We start from the raw sequence: 19,767 nt of genomic DNA, 5'->3' as shown, positions 1-19,767 counted from the left end.
GAACCAGTAACAGCCATTCATTATCAGGTATTACACACTGCATGTGATTGGGTGGGCTATGCTTTTATACGACTAGCAGCACAGGAGGCTTGTTTACACCAGCATTGCATTCCACAGACACGTGAGGAGGGCGCTGAGCTACGACGTTATGACAGCTACAGTGTCACTAGGCGATAGAGTGCTTTCAGCTGCATTATAATCTTAGGGACCGCTGTCCTATGTGCAACCTGTCGTTGACCAAAACGTTATGTGGCACTTGACGGCATAAGGAAAAAACACAGTACATATAGGCTTCGGTACTGTCTGCGGTTCCAGGCATTCACCGGCGGTCGGGGTCTTAGAACGTCTCCCCCACAGAGAAGAGGGGAATGCTGATAAATCACTGGAATCCTTTAGGAAACACCATGCAAAACGATTCCTTTAACCTTTTGCACTCGGATGTCGACACGGTTAGCATTAGAATAAAGGAATCGAGAAAAAAGCAAGCGAGTGCAAAGGGCTAAAATGAAAAGGAGTCAAGAGAACAAGCGAGTCCCTCGGCTCTTCCTTTTCTGTACGTGGAAAAGTCGAGGGATTTCTACTTTGATCTTGGTTTTTAGACGGTTACAACCATTTTTAGGATCTGGTAGTGACCCTGAGAGCTAAGGGACAGTGAGTCTGTTCTGCAAGTGAAACGTCCACATCTAAGATAAAGGACTGTTTCTTAACAGTGAGAAAAAAATGTAAGCAAAATGAAAAGAAAAAAAAAAACACTTGCTGAGGAAAAACACAGCATTTTTTTCTATAAGGGAAAATTGTGCTTAATTTTGAGTGACTGCGCTCTTCTACTTAAAAACGTGAGGATTTTAGCGGTCGCAGACTAAGGCTCGGGCTGTAGGGTGATACACGCAAGCCCGTCTCTGAGCCCCACTTCCGTCTAGGCCCAGCCAACCCCCTTTTCTCAGCCCCTGGCGCTCCCCTTGTTTGGGGGGGTGTGCTCCAGGTGCCCGCACCATCTTGCTTTCCATTCCTTTCCCCAGAAAGTTCCTCCCTCCCTGGTTTAAGAATTCCTTCTCAGTTCTCAGGACTCGGGTATCTTCTCCTCTGGGAATCTTTTCTTGAAACTTTCAGCTTCCCAAGTGTCTGTGATAGGGTCTCTTCTTCCCAGCCCCCTCACCATCCTGGGTTAAAGAGCCCTCCCCTGCCTGTCTCATTGCCTGGAGGGCAGGGTATTGCCATTCAGCTCTGTGACCACACTGCTCTGCACAGGGCCTAGCGCACAGTAGGCCTTCCGTGAGTGTCCAGGAAGAAGAAGGCTCTAGATTAAAATGTGTTTGAAGTCTGGAAGATCAAAAAGGACATGCAGAAAGTGAACAAAGCCTTCTTCACTAAATCCTGATATATTAAACATTTTAAGGAGGTAAATAGGAAAGAATGAAGGAAAAACTCGGGCCATAAAGATACAAAGAAATTCAGGAAGGGTTTAGAAAAACGGCTGGATATGAGAAACATAAAAGGCTGTTTTTTTGTTTTTAAAAAGAGATGTTTGGAGGAAACTTTGGAACCTTTGAAGGGAGACGCCAGTGAATGTGGCTCCATGTCCCACCAGACACCCCGGGGGACACTGTCCGAGGTGGTGGGTGAAGCCACCACTGCTTCAGGAATACGTGGTTCCCAGGCGTGTGGCCAGAAGTGGGAACCCCTGTGGGCTTCACTGGCCGTGGGACGTGTCCCTTCCTCTCCCACCGGGAGTGCCGTTCTTAAGGGCAAGCTGAAGTGCTCATCTTCATTCCTCCTGGGCGCCTGGGCCTCGCTTTCAGTCCTCTCCCTCTTCCTGTGCAGGCTGCCTGCCTGCCAAAGACCGTGCCAGGATCCGGGATCCAGCTCTGGCTCTGATGAGCCCAGACCACCAGGATTCACATTAATTTTCCCATTGCTAAAGTTTATAGTTTATATTGAGTTGATCAGAGAAATATGTGTGATGTGGGTTGCTGGCAAGTAAATCTTTTTTTCCTTCTCTCTTTCTTCGGTGTATTTTTTCAAACCATTTCATTCCTTGGCCGGGTCCAAAAGAAACTCCCCAGTCCTGCTAACCAGCCCTGCTTCATAGCAGCACTGGAGTCAGATAAACGAGATGGTCTACAGACATCTTCTCCGTTCATCTGGCTGCCAGACTCGGTGGAGACGTGGCTCCCACCCTTGACTTGTCTTCAGGGATTAATCACAGTTCTCATTCTCTTATGTCTTTTAAAAATATATTTTTTTAATTGGTTCAAGCCAAGAAATTCCTGAAGCATTAGGCCAGTTTATTGCAAATCACTTAATGACATTGCAAACTAGGTTCTTTTTATTTTTCTTCCTTTTTCCTCTCACACTCCTCCCTTTCTGTCTTCTCTCCTCTCCTGCCCACCTCCTGTCATGACTTTGATCTCCTGCCCTCACCCCCTGGCTCTTTAATCTCTTCTCCATCCTCAGTGTTCTCTCACTGCTCAAATCTGGGTGCAAACCCCACCGCAGCTCAAAGGAAAAGAGAGAAACACAAGATTTAACAGCGAATATGTTTGGCATCTGCAAAGGTTTTTCCCCCACGGAAACTGTTTTTTATTTAAATAAAAGAGAGCATGTCTTGTTTTCATCAGAAAGTGTGTTTGAGAAATTTTATGTCATGTTTCCATGGCTGTCAGGAAAGTGCTTTGGAGCCAAAATTATTTGTGCAATAGAACAGGCAGGAAAAAAAATCCCAAAGAGAGCAAACACATTTACCCACTCACCCTGCCTGCAAAGAGAGGGGCAGTTCTCACTCCGCCAACCCCCTTTCTACATTTTCTCAGGAGGTCCAGGCGCCCTGCCCTGGGCTGGGACGCTGGTGGAGGTGGGACACACTCTGGCGAATTGTCGAGCCCTGCTTTGTGTGCTGTTTTATGCCTTTTCCATTAGAGTAAAGCTCATTGGTTTAGGAACTGTGTCTTGTCTTCTCCGTGTCTTCTGCAGTGCCTGGCGTAATAGATCACCTCCAGCTCCTGGCTGGCTAGTGACTGTCTCCATGGCGCCTGGAGGGGTGGTATTGTGCCGAGTGCTGACTCCAGAATATCCTGATTTTGTCCAGCCTCGTGGGTTACAGTGGGTTTGGTTTCAGTGGTCTGTGTGCCAGGGCAACCGACTGGCAAAGGGCTTAGTCACTACCCAGGATGTGCGGTTTCTGAGATGCCTGCCTGTCCCCCAGCAAACCCCAGCCACTCACCAGGAGCTGTGCTTTCTGACCGAAGGAAAGCACTGTCAGGCTCCGGTCTCTACGCTGCCTCTGTAATTGATTCACTAGCAAAGCACTCTTATTTCAGAGGACCGATCTTGGGGTCACCCCTGGGGTGGAGATCAGTGTGGTGGTTCTCTGCCCATCAGTGAAGCAGCCTGAGGCGCTGGCACGCTTCTGCACGGCCAGAGGCCCCACGGGGAGGCAGTGCCCGGGGCCCCTCCCCTTCTCCGACCCCACCTCCCAGTCCATCTGTAGGGCAGTTGAGCCACAGCCTCTGCCTGAGAAAGCTCTTAGGAGCTTTGCTTCCCTTGCACTTTTCCAAATTCACGAAGGGACTCGGGTGCAGGGAGGGCCTTGGGGTCGCCACTGAGGAGAATGCTTTGTTAGAGCAGAGGCTTCTGTGCTGTGAAACATCAGCCACAGATACAACAAGCCACCACAAGGACAAGTCAAGACCTGGAGCCATGAGAAGTGGGGAGTGGAATTATCAGTCAGCCCAGAAACTTGCCGATGGCCACGAGGCTACAGAGCTGTCCTGGCAGCATTGCCAAGGGAGGGAGCCGCTCCACAGGGTGCCCCCGCAAGCTGGTGGATCCCATCCAAGCCTCAGCGAATGAGTGCAGGCTTGCCTGGTGATTCCTGAGAGCGGGCGGGAGGGAGGCAGGACTGACTGTATTGGAGAAATGCCTGGGTGGGTAGAAAGCCAGTTGTTTAAGGTGAGCTCGTAGAGAGGAGGATGTCGGTAACTCCATGCAGCCCCAGCCTACGGCACCATTTCACCTGACTTCTTACACAGAATTGAACTTTTATTTGCAGCCTAAGCGAGGGCCCAGGGAGGAGAGGTGGTGTGAGGAACCTCCTTGACTGTGATCCTTAAGTTTAAGGATCACACTAGGGCACACTGCCGAGGCGCACAGCACCTGTCAGTGGATGTGTGAGTTCCATGAAAGGCTGGGAGGGAGCTGGGCCTATAATTAAGATTTGACACTTCTGCACTATGAGAATGAATGAACTTGCACCAAATATTGTAGTTTCATTCATAGCTCTACTGAGCCTTTCATTAAATAAAGGAAAGAATCCAGAAGGTGGTGAGAAAGGAATTCCAAAGGGGCTCAAGATAAAACTTATCAATGGTGTTTTCTCCTGTGACCCTCGCGATGGCAGCCATGCCCACGTGCCTCTAAATGTCCTTTACTTGCCTTTTCTAACCCTGGCTGGCTTGTCTGATGCACCCTGTAAATGTGAAGAGGAAACATGGGGCACATCAGATGACCTGTTTGAACAAATCCCTGCAGTCTGTGCATCCAAGGTCCCAGGGAAGAGACAGATCAGAAGATACATGTTCCCTGAAGAAATTGAACACATAAAAAGGCAGGGAAGTGAGCAAAGTTCTGTTTGGAACCTGAATGAATATGGGCTTCCTCTGAAAGCACATTTTGTGGAAAGTAAGGAAGGTCAGTCATCTCCAAGGTGGCCCCAGTGACCAGGGCTTCTGACCTGCTGAGAGCCGAGAAACAAGAGCGAGCCTATGGGCGTTTGATTAGTGCAGACAAGTTAATAAAATAGCTGGAAGAATACACAAAGAGAGGATGCAAAAGCGGGTCTGAGGGAAGGCATAAGAGGATTAAAGCTGCAAAAACATTCCAGTGATGGATTTCTCAAACACACCAGCCAACAGGCAAGGACAGGTGTCCTGTCAAACCATTTCCTGGTGAAACCTGATCCACCCCTCTGACTCAGGGCCTGCTCACCTCATTTGTAACTAAGGGCCTGCCCCTGACTCCCAGTGGGGCTCTCTGAGCAACCTGACCAGGAAGCCAGCTTTGCAGACAAAAGGGCCAGGGACAGGCCGCTTTCCTTCACGTGCAGCCAACCGCATCTCTGCATCTGCCTCGCCTGGCGGCTGACGAGGCTGGTCCTGTGCATGAAGCTTCCCCCGTCCCTGTCCTTCTCCCTGCCCAAAAACACTAGGAGAGGGTGCTCTGATTTTCAAGTCGGTCATCACTTCATTACTCTGCCTTTGATCCCTTAGTGAAACTCAACTTTTGCTCCAGCAGCCAGTTTGGGAGTTTGTCTAGTGAAGCAACAGCTAAGGCTTACGTTTAGAAGGCAAAGGCACAAGGAGAGGACAGGGCCAAGGACTAAACTTCTGCTTATTTGTTCTGACACCAGGAAGGCGTGCCTGCCAGTCGGCCCCCGTGGGGAGCTGGGTGCCCAGCTGGGCGTCCTCGGTCCTGCCTGCATGGCTGTTGCGCACATGTTGGCATCAGAACAGAGGGCTGTCTGGACACATGGCTGACCGGTGCCCAGCTTTGTGCCTCCCCCACTGCACAGCCTCCTGTCTCCAGCCCAGCAGTTGTCAGAGGTGCAGAGGGTGCCAAGAGGGGCTTAAGGAGGGCCTGGTGTTTCTGGGGCTGGGCGGGTGAGGGGGTGGCGCGGAGGAGCGTGCTCTGCTCCTGCCTGGATAAGCCCGCAATTACCACGGGGCAGGAGCCCAGGCCATTAAGATGGTGATGGCATTCTGGTGCCAGACTCCTTCCAGTTGCTCACATCTTTCTTGCAAAATGATCTGTGAGGTTTACATATATTCTTGCTCAAGGCAAATTTCCTTGGAATGAGGTAAAGATAAGGGGGAGGGTAGGAAAAAAACTGCAAAAACTCTTAGTGGAGTATTTTTAGATTTATTAGACCATTAAAGAGAGTGCTTCTTAGTGACGGGGGAATTTTCCAGATGCCCTTGAGCTCACAATGCTCACAGCTCGCTCTGTGGGGCGCCTCCAGGCTTGGCAGGTACACGTGCACGGTGCTGAGAACACGAGGCCCCGGCAGTGTTGAAGTGCGTGGCTGTGGGAAGCAGTAGCCATATTTAGCTAGAACACACTGAACACAGGCAGTCCTCCCTCTCCCAGTCCGTATCTCCCTCCTCTCTGAGAGAAAGCGCACCCCATGTCTTGGCGGAGAGACTCACCCAGGACTGGGCTGTCATTTATGGGGCCCAGTGCAAAATGAGAATGCAGGGTCCCTTGTTCAAACATGAAGAATTTCAAGATGGTGACAGCAGAGCATTCAACCAAGCATGGACCCCAAGCACAGGGCCCTGTGCAACTGGGCAGGCTGCACGCCCATGAAGCTGGCCTTGGCTCAGCCTTCCGATGTATTCAATGAGGGTTAGCGAGCACTTGCTGTATCCTGCATACTGGGCAGTGGGGCTTGGGGTTGGAGGCGTGGAGTGCAAAACAGACTGCCCACTAGAAGTTTACAACTTAGTTAGGGTCGGATATCATGCACACAAAATTAAATAACGATGAGATCATTCTTTTCAAGCCCAGAAGGCCTCACACTAACAATGGACGTCCTCAGAAAGCACACTTTCAGGTCCCCCACCCAAAGGAAGGGACCGTGAGGCTGGCCTTCCTTGATCCACAGGCATCACGTGGGCCTGGAGAAGGAAGTGGAGTAAGAGAAATGAACTGGGCAGTCTGCCACTGGTTTTGCCACACCACTCCGTGGACAGCACACATGTCTTACTCCGCATTTATTGGACCTATTTTACCTCTTTCCTGTGACCCCGGAAGTAACCTCAAAAGGAACGTTCTATTTTCAAAATAGCCACACTTAGATAAAAGGTTGGCCACACTTGGATAAAAGGTTCATAGGACATGGGCCGTGCTAGGCCCTTATCCTTGAGCTCACAATGTAGGGCAACTCAGCTAGCACATCCGAGTTCACAGGCAACAAACGGGCCCCTTGTACCTGGCGGAGGGGCCAGCTCCGAGACGGTCATTTTTCAGTCATTCCGCATCACTGGGCATCTGCTTGGGCCAGGCCTAGGTCAGGTTCAGAAAACACATGTGTGAAGACTTGGTCCTGCCCCTGAACGGTTCACAATCTGATATAGTGATCAAAGGGACAGGGATCCTTTCCTAGAAACAGAAGGGCCCTCCTGCCCTGGCTTGACTTGGCTTGATTGAGAGCTTCTGGAACGTTCCATTGAGTGGGAAGCTCCTGAGCCGGCTGAGTGCCTCAGTCACCAGGCTCTCCTTGGGCGACAGTAGTTGCTTTCAGTAATTACCTCTCCTGTCAGTAACCTGACTCCGCCTGCTCCTGTGGCCTTCTCTGGGTCTTCAGTGGAAACAACAGCGGCAGGTGGGTGCTGTGGTGGCGTTGTGGTCAGCTCCGACGGTATCGTTCTCAGGAGCTGAGCAGAGGTGGTGTGGTCAGCAGTCAGTGAGGGTGCCTCGAGGGTGTTTTCTAAGTCCCATTGTGAAGAGTGGGTAAATATTTTCATCTCTCTTATCTTCCTCTCCATTCGTCTTATTTCCTCTCTCAAGTTAAATTCAGCTGCAGTTCTGAAAACCGAATTTGGAATGTGGTTTTGTTGCACAAATGGCCCATTCTGTTCAGCAGCATCAGTGATTCGGCTCCTACAGAGACAGTTCTGTGGTTTGGACTCTTGGATTGATTGGCAAGCATCCGGCTCTTGTTCCAGATGGACCTCCATCCTCTCTCAGTTTAGATCCCAGTCTTCCTGCCAGCGTGCCAAGCCAGGAGAGAAGCCACTGTGCTGCCAGGGCCTGCAGCCTGGTGTCAGGGCTCTCGGCTCCCTTGTATTCCCCTGCCATTAAGCCACACCAGGGAGACCCCTCTTTGCCTTAGAAACCCTGGGGGCATCCACAGCTCCCCACCCCAGCCCTGAGAAGGTATTAGCCATGATGTAGAGCAAGCATGTCAAACTCCAAGGTTAACACAGGCCAAATGAACAAGGCATGTGGCCCGCAGGCCGCGAGTTTGACATGCTTGATGTAGAGTATAGCTCCTGGGTAGCAGGAACGACCCCGGTTAGAACCATGCTTAGTAACCGAGTGAAATTCTGGGCCTCTCACTTTTCACTGTGGATGTCTGAGAAGAGCCAGGGAAGGCCATTATTGAACTGGAGGAGACGTCAACATTCTCTTTTGTTGTTCCCTGGGTCTCTGTTAGCTGAGCTCTGCCTGGGCATTTGTTTGACCCTGACGAGGTTTAGTAGGGCCAGTGGGCCTGGTCAGCTCGCCCCCATGTCTCAGTGTAACAGAGAGGCTGGTCTGCATCAAAGGCATCTCCTGAAGGAATCTCTATGTCCACCCCCACCCTGCAGCTCATATGTACCAAGTTGAACGCCCATGCAGTGATGAGGGCCACACATTCCATCCTTTAAACTCCCCTAGACAACAAAGGTAGAGGAAGGACTCACAGAGAGCCCCCAATGTGAGGTTTTACAGCTGCTTATTGTGACTAAAGACACGGAGACACAAGCCACCCTGGAACATTGCATGTCTCCTCCATCGAGGCCCAACCGGAACCCCCCTTCTCTCCACAGATCTCCAGGACTTCAAGTTAGACGTGCAGCATGTGATTGAAGTAGATGAGGGGAACACGGCGGTCATTGCCTGCCACCTTCCTGAGAGCCACCCAAAAGCCCAGGTCCGATACAGTGTCAAACAGGAGTGGCTGGAGGCATCCAGAGGTGAGCAAGCAGGAGCCCAGAGGCCAAGGCCGGGGGGAAGCTGGCCACCCCTGACCACTGCCTCCTCATGCTGGTCAGCTGTCTTCGGCCTTGCTATTTAGCCCTGTAGGAGCCTGAAGGGGCTGGCTCCCTTATGGAGGTCTTCCGCCCTCTCATGAGGAGTGTCTTTGCTCTTTGAGGCCCGGGACGACGTTGCTGAGCTGCGCCATTTGGTCAGGGCTGTCAGCACAGGGTCCAGATTTCCCCCATGTGAGCTCCCGGCAAACCCAGCCATTCCCGCAGCTGCAGGGTGGGAGGTGGAGCTCGTCCCCACGTGGCAGAGCAATCCTCTTATGGAACTTGAGTTTCTCCCTGTCCCCATTTTCCTGGTTATGCAGCCATCTCAGGGGGGCCGAGCTGTGGTCCCCCGAGTACCAGTTGGGGGGACACGATGCTTCATCCACAACTGACCCTGCACGGTAGGCCAAGTAGACCCTACTGACTGGACCCCACAGCTCAAATGTGTAACTTTAAAAATACATACATTTTAAAATATTTTAACTTTTTCTGGTTATGAAAGAAATGTATGTTCACTATAGAAAATACAGAAAACTATTTCTTGAAAGGGCAAAAACTCGAGCCCTGCCCCTCAGAAATACGTGGAGACTGCGGGAAGAACATTGATCTGTACCGTCCCCAGCAGGAGCCGGGAGTGGCCCCTAGAGCAGTGGTCGGCAAACTCATTAGTCAACAGAGCCAAATATCAACAGTACGATTGAAATTTCTTTTGAGAGCCAAATTTTTTAAACTTAAACTATATAGGTAGGTACATTGTTATTAACTTAATCAGGGTACTCCTAAGCTGGCCTTTGCTAAAAACTCAAGGGGCCAAAGAGCTGCATGTGGCTCGCAAGCCGCAGTTTGCCGACCGCTGCCCTAGAGGAAGCCTGCCCAGCCCACAGGGGTCAGAGCTTCTCCCTATTCTGTCTGATATTTGCCTAAGTAGCCCATACCCGGGGGCAGGCCGGTGCCAGGCTCAGTGAGCCCCGGGGTACAGGGATACCCCGACTCCCAGGGCAGGCCACCAGCAGCTCAGAGAGGAGGGCCGGTGATCCGCCTGCCAGGAAGCTGGACACTACTGGTGTGTCCAGCAGCGTGAGCCTATCTCCTGCTGAGAGAAGTTGAGCCCAGCCCTGCCCACCCCGTCCCCCCCCCCCAGGTCCCCCTGGCACCCCTGGCCCAGAGCACACAGCCCAGCAGGCCAGTGATGCAGAGGGGAGGGCTTCCGCAGCAGAGCGTTGGGTTGGGATCGAAATGTCCTCCCCGGTTGCAGAAATTCAGTAGTGAGGTGGCTCAGAGCTGTGACTGACAGACGGATGGGCGGTTCTGAAGTGAAAGCCCGCCTTCCTGTGGGCATGACCTCTGGGCTCCCAGGTGTGCAGCAGGGCCCCCCCCAGCCTGAGGGCGGCTGGGCCACTTTACAAACAAGGGAACAAAATCCGTGAGGTTATTGCCTTGCCCGGGGTCACACCATCAGTACAGGCAGGTCCGAAGCCTGAGTCCAGGTCGGGCCGACCCCAAGTGCTGCTGCCTTTCGCCCAGCTTCCTTACGTGCGAAATGCTCTTCCATCTATCTGTGGACTAACCTGGGGGAGTTACCAGCCAGTTACTAGCTGGTTCCTTAGTTGTTCCATTCCCTGGCATTCTGCCCCCCTGGCTTCCAGGTTTTATGGGAGAAGAGCATTTGGGGGGTGGGCTTGCTGGGACTCAGGGGTACAGCTCTTGGCTCCTGCCCCGCCCCATTGTGGGACCTGTTGGGTGTAGTGTTTTAGGCCCAAACTCACCCATGTTCCCTTCCTGTTCTTTCCTCAGGTAACTACCTGATCATGCCGTCGGGGAACCTGCAGATCGTGAACGCCAGCCAGGAGGACGAGGGGATGTACAAGTGCGCCGCCTACAACCCGGTGACCCAAGAAGTGAAGACCTCGGGCTCCAGTGACCGGCTGCGCGTGCGCCGTAAGGGGCGGGGCCTCCCTGGTGGAGGGCGGGGCTGGGGGCCTCGGGGCCTGGGGTTCCCCGAGGTGTGGGGGTGAGGGTTGTGGGGCTCCAGCCAGTGGGACATGCAGGACTCTGGCCAGGATGGGGGCACCTCCCGAAGCGCCCGCCTCTCACAGCCCAGCCCTCGGGCTTGGCTCCAAGGGGCTGTGCCTCCTGCTCACTCACCTCAGAGCACTGTGGGGGGGACCCCCCCACCTCACTGTGCCTGTGGAGAGCTTTCGTGCATGTGTAACTTTCAGAGGAGGGGATGGCGGGGATGTGTGGGCTCAGCAGCGTCTGCGTGGGGCAGACGTGCTGCCTGGTGCCCGTGTGGAGGCCACCAGTCTGCACTGCGGGGTTTGCCCCACACCTCCCCCCGGTGAAAACCGTGGAGGCCCCCACCGTCCCCCGTCTATGAGAGCACAGCTGCGTTTGCTGGGCGCCTTCTGTGCGCCAGGCTCTTTCTGAATCCCTGTGGATTCCGTGGAGTAACATTTAAGGCGGAGTTGGGTTTTAGAGTGGGCACCAAAGGCAGATTTACTGTGAAGTGAGCGAAGCAAAATTTCAGTGGTTCCTCGCCCGCCCAGTTGAGTATCTGTACTTTTGTATTCTTTTCCTTAAAGACGGCTTCCCAAGCTGTATGAGTTTCAGGTGGTACAGAACCTGGTCTGTCCCTGGTTGGCACGTAAAGCAAAACCGCACTTGGTCAGCACGCTACCTGGAGGTCCCGGGGAGCGTGGCACGTTGGAGAGCAACATGCCTTTCCATAAGTTCTACCCGGTCTCTCCCCCCGCGTTGAAAAGGGGTGGCTGGCTGCTTCCTCAGCTGAGAGCCTAGGGAAGTAGGTGACTGGGGGGCCTCACAATAGGAGACGTGCTCATCTTTAAACCACAGGCCCTGCTCATCTCAGCACCATGCTCACGGGAGATGCCGCTCACACTGTGGGCGACACCTGGGCTCTGAGACCCGTGCGTGGGGATTCGTGCATCCCATCTCATCCTGTCTTAGAGTCCCGTACTGGGTGCGAGCAGGAAAAAAACCTGCACCATTTAGGTGTACCTCTGGCCACCCCTCATCCTTCTCTCCTCCCACACACAGCTACCCCCACATACGCGTGGCCGTGATGCTGCGCCGCTGCAGTCTCTTTCTTATTGTAACAACTCCTGCAGGAAGTCCTTGTCCCTCATAAGAAAACCAAGGCCGAAGGGAATTAAGTAACTGGCCCCACTTCACGTAGGTCATGAGCTCCTGAAGGCTATTTGGTTCCAAATCCGTGACCCCTGGGACTGCCTCCTGGGTCTGGGCCGCCCAAGGTCGCACAGAAGGGGTCCTCCGCACCAAGTCCTGGTCCCACTCGCTGTCCTTCCCTCCTCCCCCTCCAGGCTCCACGGCCGAGGCCGCCCGCATCATCTACCCCCCAGAGGCCCAGACCATCATCGTCACGAAAGGCCACAGTCTCATCCTTGAGTGTGTGGCCAGTGGGATCCCGCCTCCGCGGGTCACCTGGGCCAAGGATGGGTCCAGTGTCGCGGGTTACAACAAGACGCGCTTCCTGCTGAGCAACCTCCTCATCGACCCCACCAGCGAGGAGGACTCGGGGACCTACCGCTGCATGGCCGACAACGGGGTCGGGGAGCCCGGGGCAGCGGCCATTCTCTACAACGTCCAGGTGTTTGGTGAGTGTCTCCTGCAGACCTCCTTCTCCTGGACCTTCTCTTTGGTCTGCTTGGCCTTTCTAGAAGCTCCTAACCCCAGGCTCAGGGTCACGTGCCTTCCGAGAGGTCACGTGCGGAGTGAGTGACAGGAGTACTGAGAGGTGGAGATCCTGGATCCCAGGGACTAGGGTAGAGGGGCTGACTGCCCCGCTGTGCCCTTTCCTGGTGGCTCTGATGGCGGAGACGGAGACCTTCCCTTTCCTCTGTCAACAGCCCGGGGAAAGAGGGAGCCTTTCCTGACTGCAGAGCCCCCAGCCTGCCTGGCATGGACGGGGCGACTCCGCCTCCCTAACCCCTGCTCTGGTTTCCCGGCAGAACCCCCCGAGGTCACTGTGGAGCTGTCCCAGCTGGTCATCCCGTGGGGCCAGAGTGCCAAGCTCACCTGTGAGGTGCGCGGGAACCCCCCGCCCTCCGTGCTGTGGCTGAGGAACGCCGTGCCCCTCGCCCCCAGCCAGCGCCTCCGGCTGTCCCGCAGGGCCCTGCGAGTGGTCAGCGTGGGGCCTGAGGACGAAGGCGTCTACCAGTGCATGGCCGAGAACGAAGTGGGCAGTGCCCACGCCGTGGTCCAGCTGAGGACCGCCAGGCCAGGTGAGTGCGGCACGAGGGAGAGTGGAGCTGAATACTCACAGAACCCTTCTCTCCAGGGGAATCTAAAAAGGAACCCCAATGTGTAAAACCAATAAAAGTGGCTTTCAGTTGTAAGTTCAATTTTATATTAACTTACTAAAAAGTCAGAAGTGCAGATTTTCACTAGTGAAAATGACCCATTTAGCTGTTGTATTATAATTTAAAAACACCCTTTAATTGTTTTGTAGAATCTGTGGGTTCATAGGGTTCCACGGAACCCAGTCTGACAACCCCTGCTCTGGCGTAAAGGAAAACAAGTGTGTCGTTAGAATTTTTTCTTGGAGGAGATAAAATTTGCAAAGGAAATAATTGTAGAAAAGTACAATGACAGGGAATGAAATGCTAAGTCATCATTGTCAGATGCCAACCCCCCGTGGGGGAGGCCGAGGAAAAGCTCGTGTGGCAGAGTCTGTGGACGCTCCCTGCCCTGAAGGAAGTGTTGCCCTGGCTCCTCAGCTTCTCAGGGGCGTTTACAGTTGGCGTTCCATCTCCCATTTCCAGGTCAGTGCGGTGGAGAAGGAAAAGGCCCGTGTGTGCCGAGGTGCTAAGACCCCACAGTGAGGGGCATGCCCCCAGCCCCAGTGTTAGACGTGATAGTTCACTTCAATGTGGAGTCAGGAACAAACAGGTTGCAGACACGCTTGCCTGCCACGCCTGAGCCACGGCAAGAAGCCTGGACTGCCTTTCCCTACTGGAGGGCAGGGGCATGACCCTCTCTTCCGCGGAGCCTGTGAGTGGGCCCATGGCCACGTCAGTCCTGCGCTGAGGGCTCTTCCTGCCCAGCAGGTCTTCTCTCTGACTTTTTTCTCCACGGGGGCAACAGCTCAGCAGGTGACCAGGGGACTAACACCCTCTTCCTTCCTTCTCTTCCCTGCGCCAGGCACAACCCTGAGGCCGTGGCCCGATGCTAAGCTGGACACTGCCACACTTCCCGTGCCACCCTCCAGACCCAGAAGCCCCGACCAGATGCTGAGGGGGCACCCAGGGCTCCCGAGGCCTCCAGGTTCGGTGCAGCCAGCTTCCCCGCAGTGCCCAGGAGAGAAAGGGCAGGTGGCGCCCGCCGAGGCGCCCATCATCCTCAGCTCACCCAGGACCTCCAAGACTGACTCTTACGAGCTCGTGTGGCGGCCTCGGCACGAGGGTGGCAGCCGGGCACCAATCCTCTACTATGAGGTGAAACACCGCAAGGTAGGGTGCCTGGCATTGTGCCCACCCCCTCTCAGGCTGGGCGGGGGTCTCCGTTCTCTCCCTCCCCTTGAGCTCCCGCCGCAGCCTGGACTGCCAACCCCACTGCTGGTCACGACCTCCCGCCTCCTCCAGGGTGCTTTCCTACCACCTCCAGGAGGAGGGTGGTGCTGGGCATTTGGGACCCTACGAGACCCGGGAAAACGCCGTGCCTTTGCCTCCGGGTCTGGGCTTCATCCACAGGCTTCCCAGAAGCTACCACCACCAGCTTCCAGTCCCAGAGGGAGCGGCGGTTTCCCTGTTAACATCCCCGGCCCTCCCCTCCTCCCTCTGCCATTTGTTGTTGATGTTGTTTTGTTTTTGAACCAAGCTAAGCTCCGCTGGGTGCATACCTGCAGGAACCCGGGCATGGTGAGCGAGCTCTAAGCCAGGAAAACAAACATTTGTGAACAGTATTTTCTCTAAGGCCTGTAAAGCACCCTCAGTTCTCAGACTCGTGGCTTGGGTTTGACAAGCAGGCGTTGGAGCTGGAAGCACATCGAGTTGTTCAGACCTTGACAGAGGGGAGTCTGTCCCCGTGGTGTTTGGGGAGCTGTCAGGAAGGACTCTGGGGCTGACGGGGTACGGGACGGAGCCTGCCAGCCCGTCGTCCTGGACACTGTGTCCTGTGAAGCAGCAAAGGGTCCCCAGGCTGTTATCCTCACTCAGGGCTGCATTCTCACCTGCTCTGACCCTGCACTTCCCTGCAGGAGGATGTCCTGGCAATCCGTTTCTCATCGCCCCACGTGCATGCTACCTTCTCTCTAAGGTCATTAGACAGTAGGCAATTACTGTTTTCAAGTGGATTTTTAAACATCTTACTTGATAAATAATGCGTTATAATGCTAGACTTTCTTATGCATTCCTATTTTTTTGCTTATGAAAGTGCTGTGTGCACTTGGAAGAAGAATGTGGAAAATATATGAACATGGAACTAAAAGAGTTTATCAACTCTTCTTCCCCCTCCAAAAAACAAAAACCAAAGCCGGCCCTGCGTGGAGGAAAGTCTGGCTGTGCAGCCATTTCCCCCGCTGGACTTGCGGCCCCTCTGTGCCTGTCCCCCTGACGTGCTCAGGAGACCTTGGCTCAGGACAAGTCCACAGAGACTCTGAGGGGGTCAGAAAGACACCTCGGGCAAAGCTGCCTCCCAGGTGGGGGCCGAGGCAGGCAGTTTCTTACTGATGCTCAGCCTGCTGGCCTCTTTGTTGCCAGCCAGCAAAGGGGGTGAATAGGTTTTTAACAAACAGCAGCATTGTTCAGCCCAGGTTACGGGGCAGGGCTGGTCCTAATGCTTGTTTCTCTGTGTAACTGGACACCTCCACCTCGGAGCTGTAGACAAAGATCAGGGCAGGCCCAACGCTCACGGTCCCCAGGAGATGGGAACCAGTATGAGAGCAAGAATAATATTTTTCAGGCCAAGAGGTGGCCACCAAACCGCCTCGCCAGGAGGCAGGCTGGCAAAAGCCATGCTTGGTGATCCGGAAATGCCAGGCTGGAGCGGCATCCACCCTCTCGGTGTGTGTGACAGTGACTGATGACGGTTCCATTTCTTATTTTCATTTCTGGTCCCAGTGGCAGTGTGAGGCCAGGCCTGGGGAGTGAGCACACACTGCCCACTGGGCCTCGATTCTATCGAGCCAGCCTGTGGGGCACTTGGAACTGTTAGGTGCGCGCGGCCACGGCAGAAATGATGTCCCCGGAGCAGTTCCTTTCTTCTGGGACTAACATGTCTTCAAGATCATCACATCAGAAAGAATTTGGAAAAATAAAAATACCAGCATTTGGGTTGTTTCTTCAGCCCCCTTCTCTTGCTGGAGCCTGCGAACCATTCAGTGCTTCTCCCCCTTTTCACACGGTGGAGTGGTTTCATTTCCTGGTGCATCTGCAGACCCTGGCTACTGTGTTTGGGTTTCCAGCACCACCGGGGATTCTCAGTTTGTAAAATCTTCTACCCCTGGAACAAATCCTGGAAGCCTGACATTAATGAGCCCAGGCCCTGCCTGGCCCGTGAATAGCAGGGCTTGTTCTACTTTGGAATATTCTTCTTGGGACTAAGAGCTTTCCTGGCAGCTGTTTAGTTCCTTCAGCAAACCACACCTCGGGCTCCAGCAGGCTCTCTGAGACGTGCACCGCCCGCCCGCAGTTGGGTCTGTCCTGGAAGGTGGGGTGGCTGAGAGCGAGCGGCCTGGCCTCTCGGAGCCTGAAGCGCCTTTGTTGTTGTTTATTCTTTAAAGAGCTGGGAGTGTGACGCCGTTACTCTTCATCCATAATCCTGACAACTCATCCACACTTTTTAAGTTCTAATCAAGGACTGAGGGCAGGAGCAGAAAAAAGGATTGAGGAGGCAAAAACCTCACAGAGCTGAGGGTGTGGGGCAGTCGGGAGAAGGGCCAGCCATTTGTTGGGAACCTCCTGTCCGCCCAGGTCAGATCTCAACAATTTACACAAATTACCGAATTTAATCTTCAGAATCACCTGAGGGGCCTTATTTGCTTCATTTTACAAATGAAAAGCCTCGGGATCAGAGAGGTTAGGGAACTTGCTTATGTTACACAGCTAGTGAGAGGGACAGCCAGGATCGAACCCAAGATGTTCTGGCTCCCAGGTTGGTTTTCTTTCTCAAGAGGTTAAGATTGTGAGCACACGCTCACTGCGGATGTGGCCTTTGGCAAATTACGCCTCTCTCTCGGGCTGTCGTCACGAAAGCACTGTATAGCATATATGAAGTGCTCAGCTCCATGCCTCGCACCTGGTAAATGCTCAGCAAATGTGGCCATTTCTACTGGTGCTGCTACTTTTACCATCGTCCTCATCTTATTAGAATATAAACTGTTTGCTTTAAATAGAGCAAGGAGGAAGAAAGTGAAATGAGGCTTTCAGAAAAAGAGAGGAGGTCTTGGGAGAAATTCTCAGCAATGTCAGTGAGGCCTTTTGACCCTCCTCACTGGGTTTTGTTTGATGGGATCATTAGATGAGAGAGGAGGGAGCCTGACCACCAGGCGAACCGGTTAATAATTCGGATTTTGTAATCAAAGAAAACACGATAATTTCAAGAGAAACGTCAAAAGTGCTTTATTCAAAGTAATGTCCATCGCTAGCTACACATTTCCCCCATCTTTAGGTAATTTGTGGATACCGTCCCAATAGAACTTTTCTTGTTTTGAGGCAAACCATTCAGAGACCCAATTTTCCAGTTCTTCGTACGTTTTGAAGTGCTGCTCAGAAAGTGTGTGTGCCATCGATCAGAACAAGTGGTAATCTGAAGGAGCAAGGTCTGGTTTATATGGGGGGTGGGTTAATACTTCCCAGGCAAGATCTTTTAACTGGTTTTGAAGTGTGTGATGGTGCATTATCATGAAGCAAAATTACTTTGCCATGTCTTCTGGCCCATTCTGGTCATTTTATGATCAAAGCGTGGCTCAAATTGATTATTTGTTGTCAGTAGCGATCAGTATTAACAGTTTCACCTGGTTTTAGCAGCTCATAATACACCACACCTTCCTGATCCCACCAAACGCAGAGCATTGTCTTCTTTCTGAAGCGATTTGGCCTTGCAGTCGATGTTGATGGTTGACCTGGATCAACCCATGATTTTGTGCATTTGAGATTCTCAAAATAAATCCACTTTTCATCGCCAGTCACAATTCGATGCAAAAAAGACTTTCTTTCGTGCCATTGAAGCAACATTTTACTGATAACTTTTTGGTTTTCCATTTGTCTTTTGTTCAGTTGATGTAGCACCCATTTTCCTTCTTTTAAGATCTTTCCCGTTGCTTGTAAATGATCGGAAATTGTTTGCTGAGCAACGTTTAATCTTTCTGCAAGTTGTTTTTGAGTTTGACACGCATCTTCATCCAATGATGCTTGTAATTGTTGGTCTTCAAACTTTTTCGGTTGACCTGGACGTTCTTTGTCTTTCACATCGAAATCATCACTTGTAAAGTGTTTAAACCAGCGTCCACAAGTATCTTGAGATGGAGCATGTTCACCATAAGCCATCGTGCCAAAATATACGATAACTTTCAGCAGCACTTTTCTTCAAAATAATGAATTAAAACTTCCCACAAATGCTCTTTTTTTGGCACGAAATTAGACATTTTTAAGTGTAAAAATATCTATGATGTTAACACCTTCAGCAAATTTGACATATGAAGTTTTGAAGCTTGTTGTCAATTCAACAAAATAGCATACATATCAAATCACATACATATCAACATTCTAGTATGTGTAACTCCATCTACTGAAAAAAAATCCGCATTATTAACCGGTACACCTGGTATACTGTCCTAGAGCCGGAAGGCCCAGTCTGCACTCTGCAGCTCCACCGCTCCCCCAACCTGCCCTGTTCTCCCACCCACCCACCTTCCTGCGCTCTCGGCTTACATCTGCTTTTCTTGCAAACCACAGCCACCAAGAGCTCCCGGCCAGAGGCCGGTCCTCATAACCAGCCACCTCCTCCAGCAGGTCACAAACGCCTCTGATGATTGGACCATCTCTGGCATCCCAGCCAACCAGCACCGCCTGACCCTCACCAGACTGGACCCCGGGAGCTTGTATGAAGTGGAGATGGCAGCTTACAACTGTGCAGGCGAAGGCCAGACAGCCATGGTCACCTTCCGAACGGGTAAGGGTCCGTCGTTGCCCCAGCTTGGGGTTCCCATGGGCCTGAGAAAAATCCTCCCAGGCTCAGGTGAGACCACCGCCCCCTGTCCCACCACTCACCTCCCTTCCAGTGCCTGCCTCCTGTGGTTTGTGTGCCCAGGCTGAGGCCCCACCTCTCAGCAGGAGTGCCACCAGCCAGCCCCTCTGGCGCCCCTCAGGCGGAGCGGAGATCAGACCCCACTTCCACTGCCCTGCATTACTTGCACCTCCTCGTCAGACCCCCTGGCAGAAAGCACTCTGTGGAGAGGGAGACCTAATACCTCGTGCTCCCTCCCTGGCTGAGCTCAACCCGTTTCTACCCAGGACGGCGGCCCAAACCTGAAATCATGGCCAGCAAGGAGCAGCAGATCCAGAGAGATGACCCTGGAGCCAGCCCCCAGAGCAGCAGCCAGCCAGACCACGGCCGCCTCTCCCGTAAGCCCCCAGCAGCCCCCAGGGGTAGGCGTGATGCGTGCTCATAACCGGAACCAGGTCCACAGCCTCAGGCTCACTGCTGAAGGACGAATGGGCTCTTGGTTCTTCCTGGCATCTCCCCACAATGAAGAAGTACAGATTGAAACCTTTCAGATAAAACCCCGGAGTCCAGTACTGGGGTTGCTGGCCCTGTGGGTGCAGAGGCAGTGGAGGGGAGAGGAGGTGGCCTTTGGCTCCTCCACACTCTGACCCGGCAGAAGGATGGCTTTTCAGGAGTCTTAGCCCACGGGCTCCTCCTTGGAGAAGGCCCCTAGGTGACCCATCCAGGTGACCCCAGGAGACCCAGTGTAGCCACCGGGGGGAGGCTGTGGGGA

General features: G+C 53.2%; 1 protein-coding gene across 2 annotated transcripts in view; it reads left to right on the top strand.

Annotated features, from left to right (window-relative positions):
- The window catches only part of BOC (BOC cell adhesion associated, oncogene regulated), a 73,593-nt gene that overhangs the window by 44,785 nt on the left and 9,041 nt on the right, over nucleotides 1-19,767 (top strand). Inside the window, exons 5-11 of one of the 2 annotated variants that reach the window (XM_054713971.1) lie at nucleotides 8,589-8,735; nucleotides 10,587-10,730; nucleotides 12,134-12,427; nucleotides 12,782-13,054; nucleotides 13,974-14,281; nucleotides 18,782-18,941; nucleotides 19,283-19,393. In XM_054713971.1, the coding sequence (XP_054569946.1) occupies nucleotides 8,589-8,735; nucleotides 10,587-10,730; nucleotides 12,134-12,427; nucleotides 12,782-13,054; nucleotides 13,974-14,281; nucleotides 18,782-18,941; nucleotides 19,283-19,393 (1,437 nt within the window). Of the gene's footprint in view, nucleotides 1-8,588; nucleotides 8,736-10,586; nucleotides 10,731-12,133; nucleotides 12,428-12,781; nucleotides 13,055-13,973; nucleotides 14,282-18,778; nucleotides 18,942-19,282; nucleotides 19,394-19,767 lie in introns of both variants that reach the window. The other variant, XM_054713969.1, reaches the window with a different exon arrangement.

Source organism: Eptesicus fuscus, chromosome 3 (genome assembly GCF_027574615.1).
Source record: "Eptesicus fuscus isolate TK198812 chromosome 3, DD_ASM_mEF_20220401, whole genome shotgun sequence".
NCBI lineage: Eukaryota > Metazoa > Chordata > Mammalia > Chiroptera > Vespertilionidae > Eptesicus > Eptesicus fuscus.
This window is presented reverse-complemented; position numbering and strand designations above follow the sequence as displayed.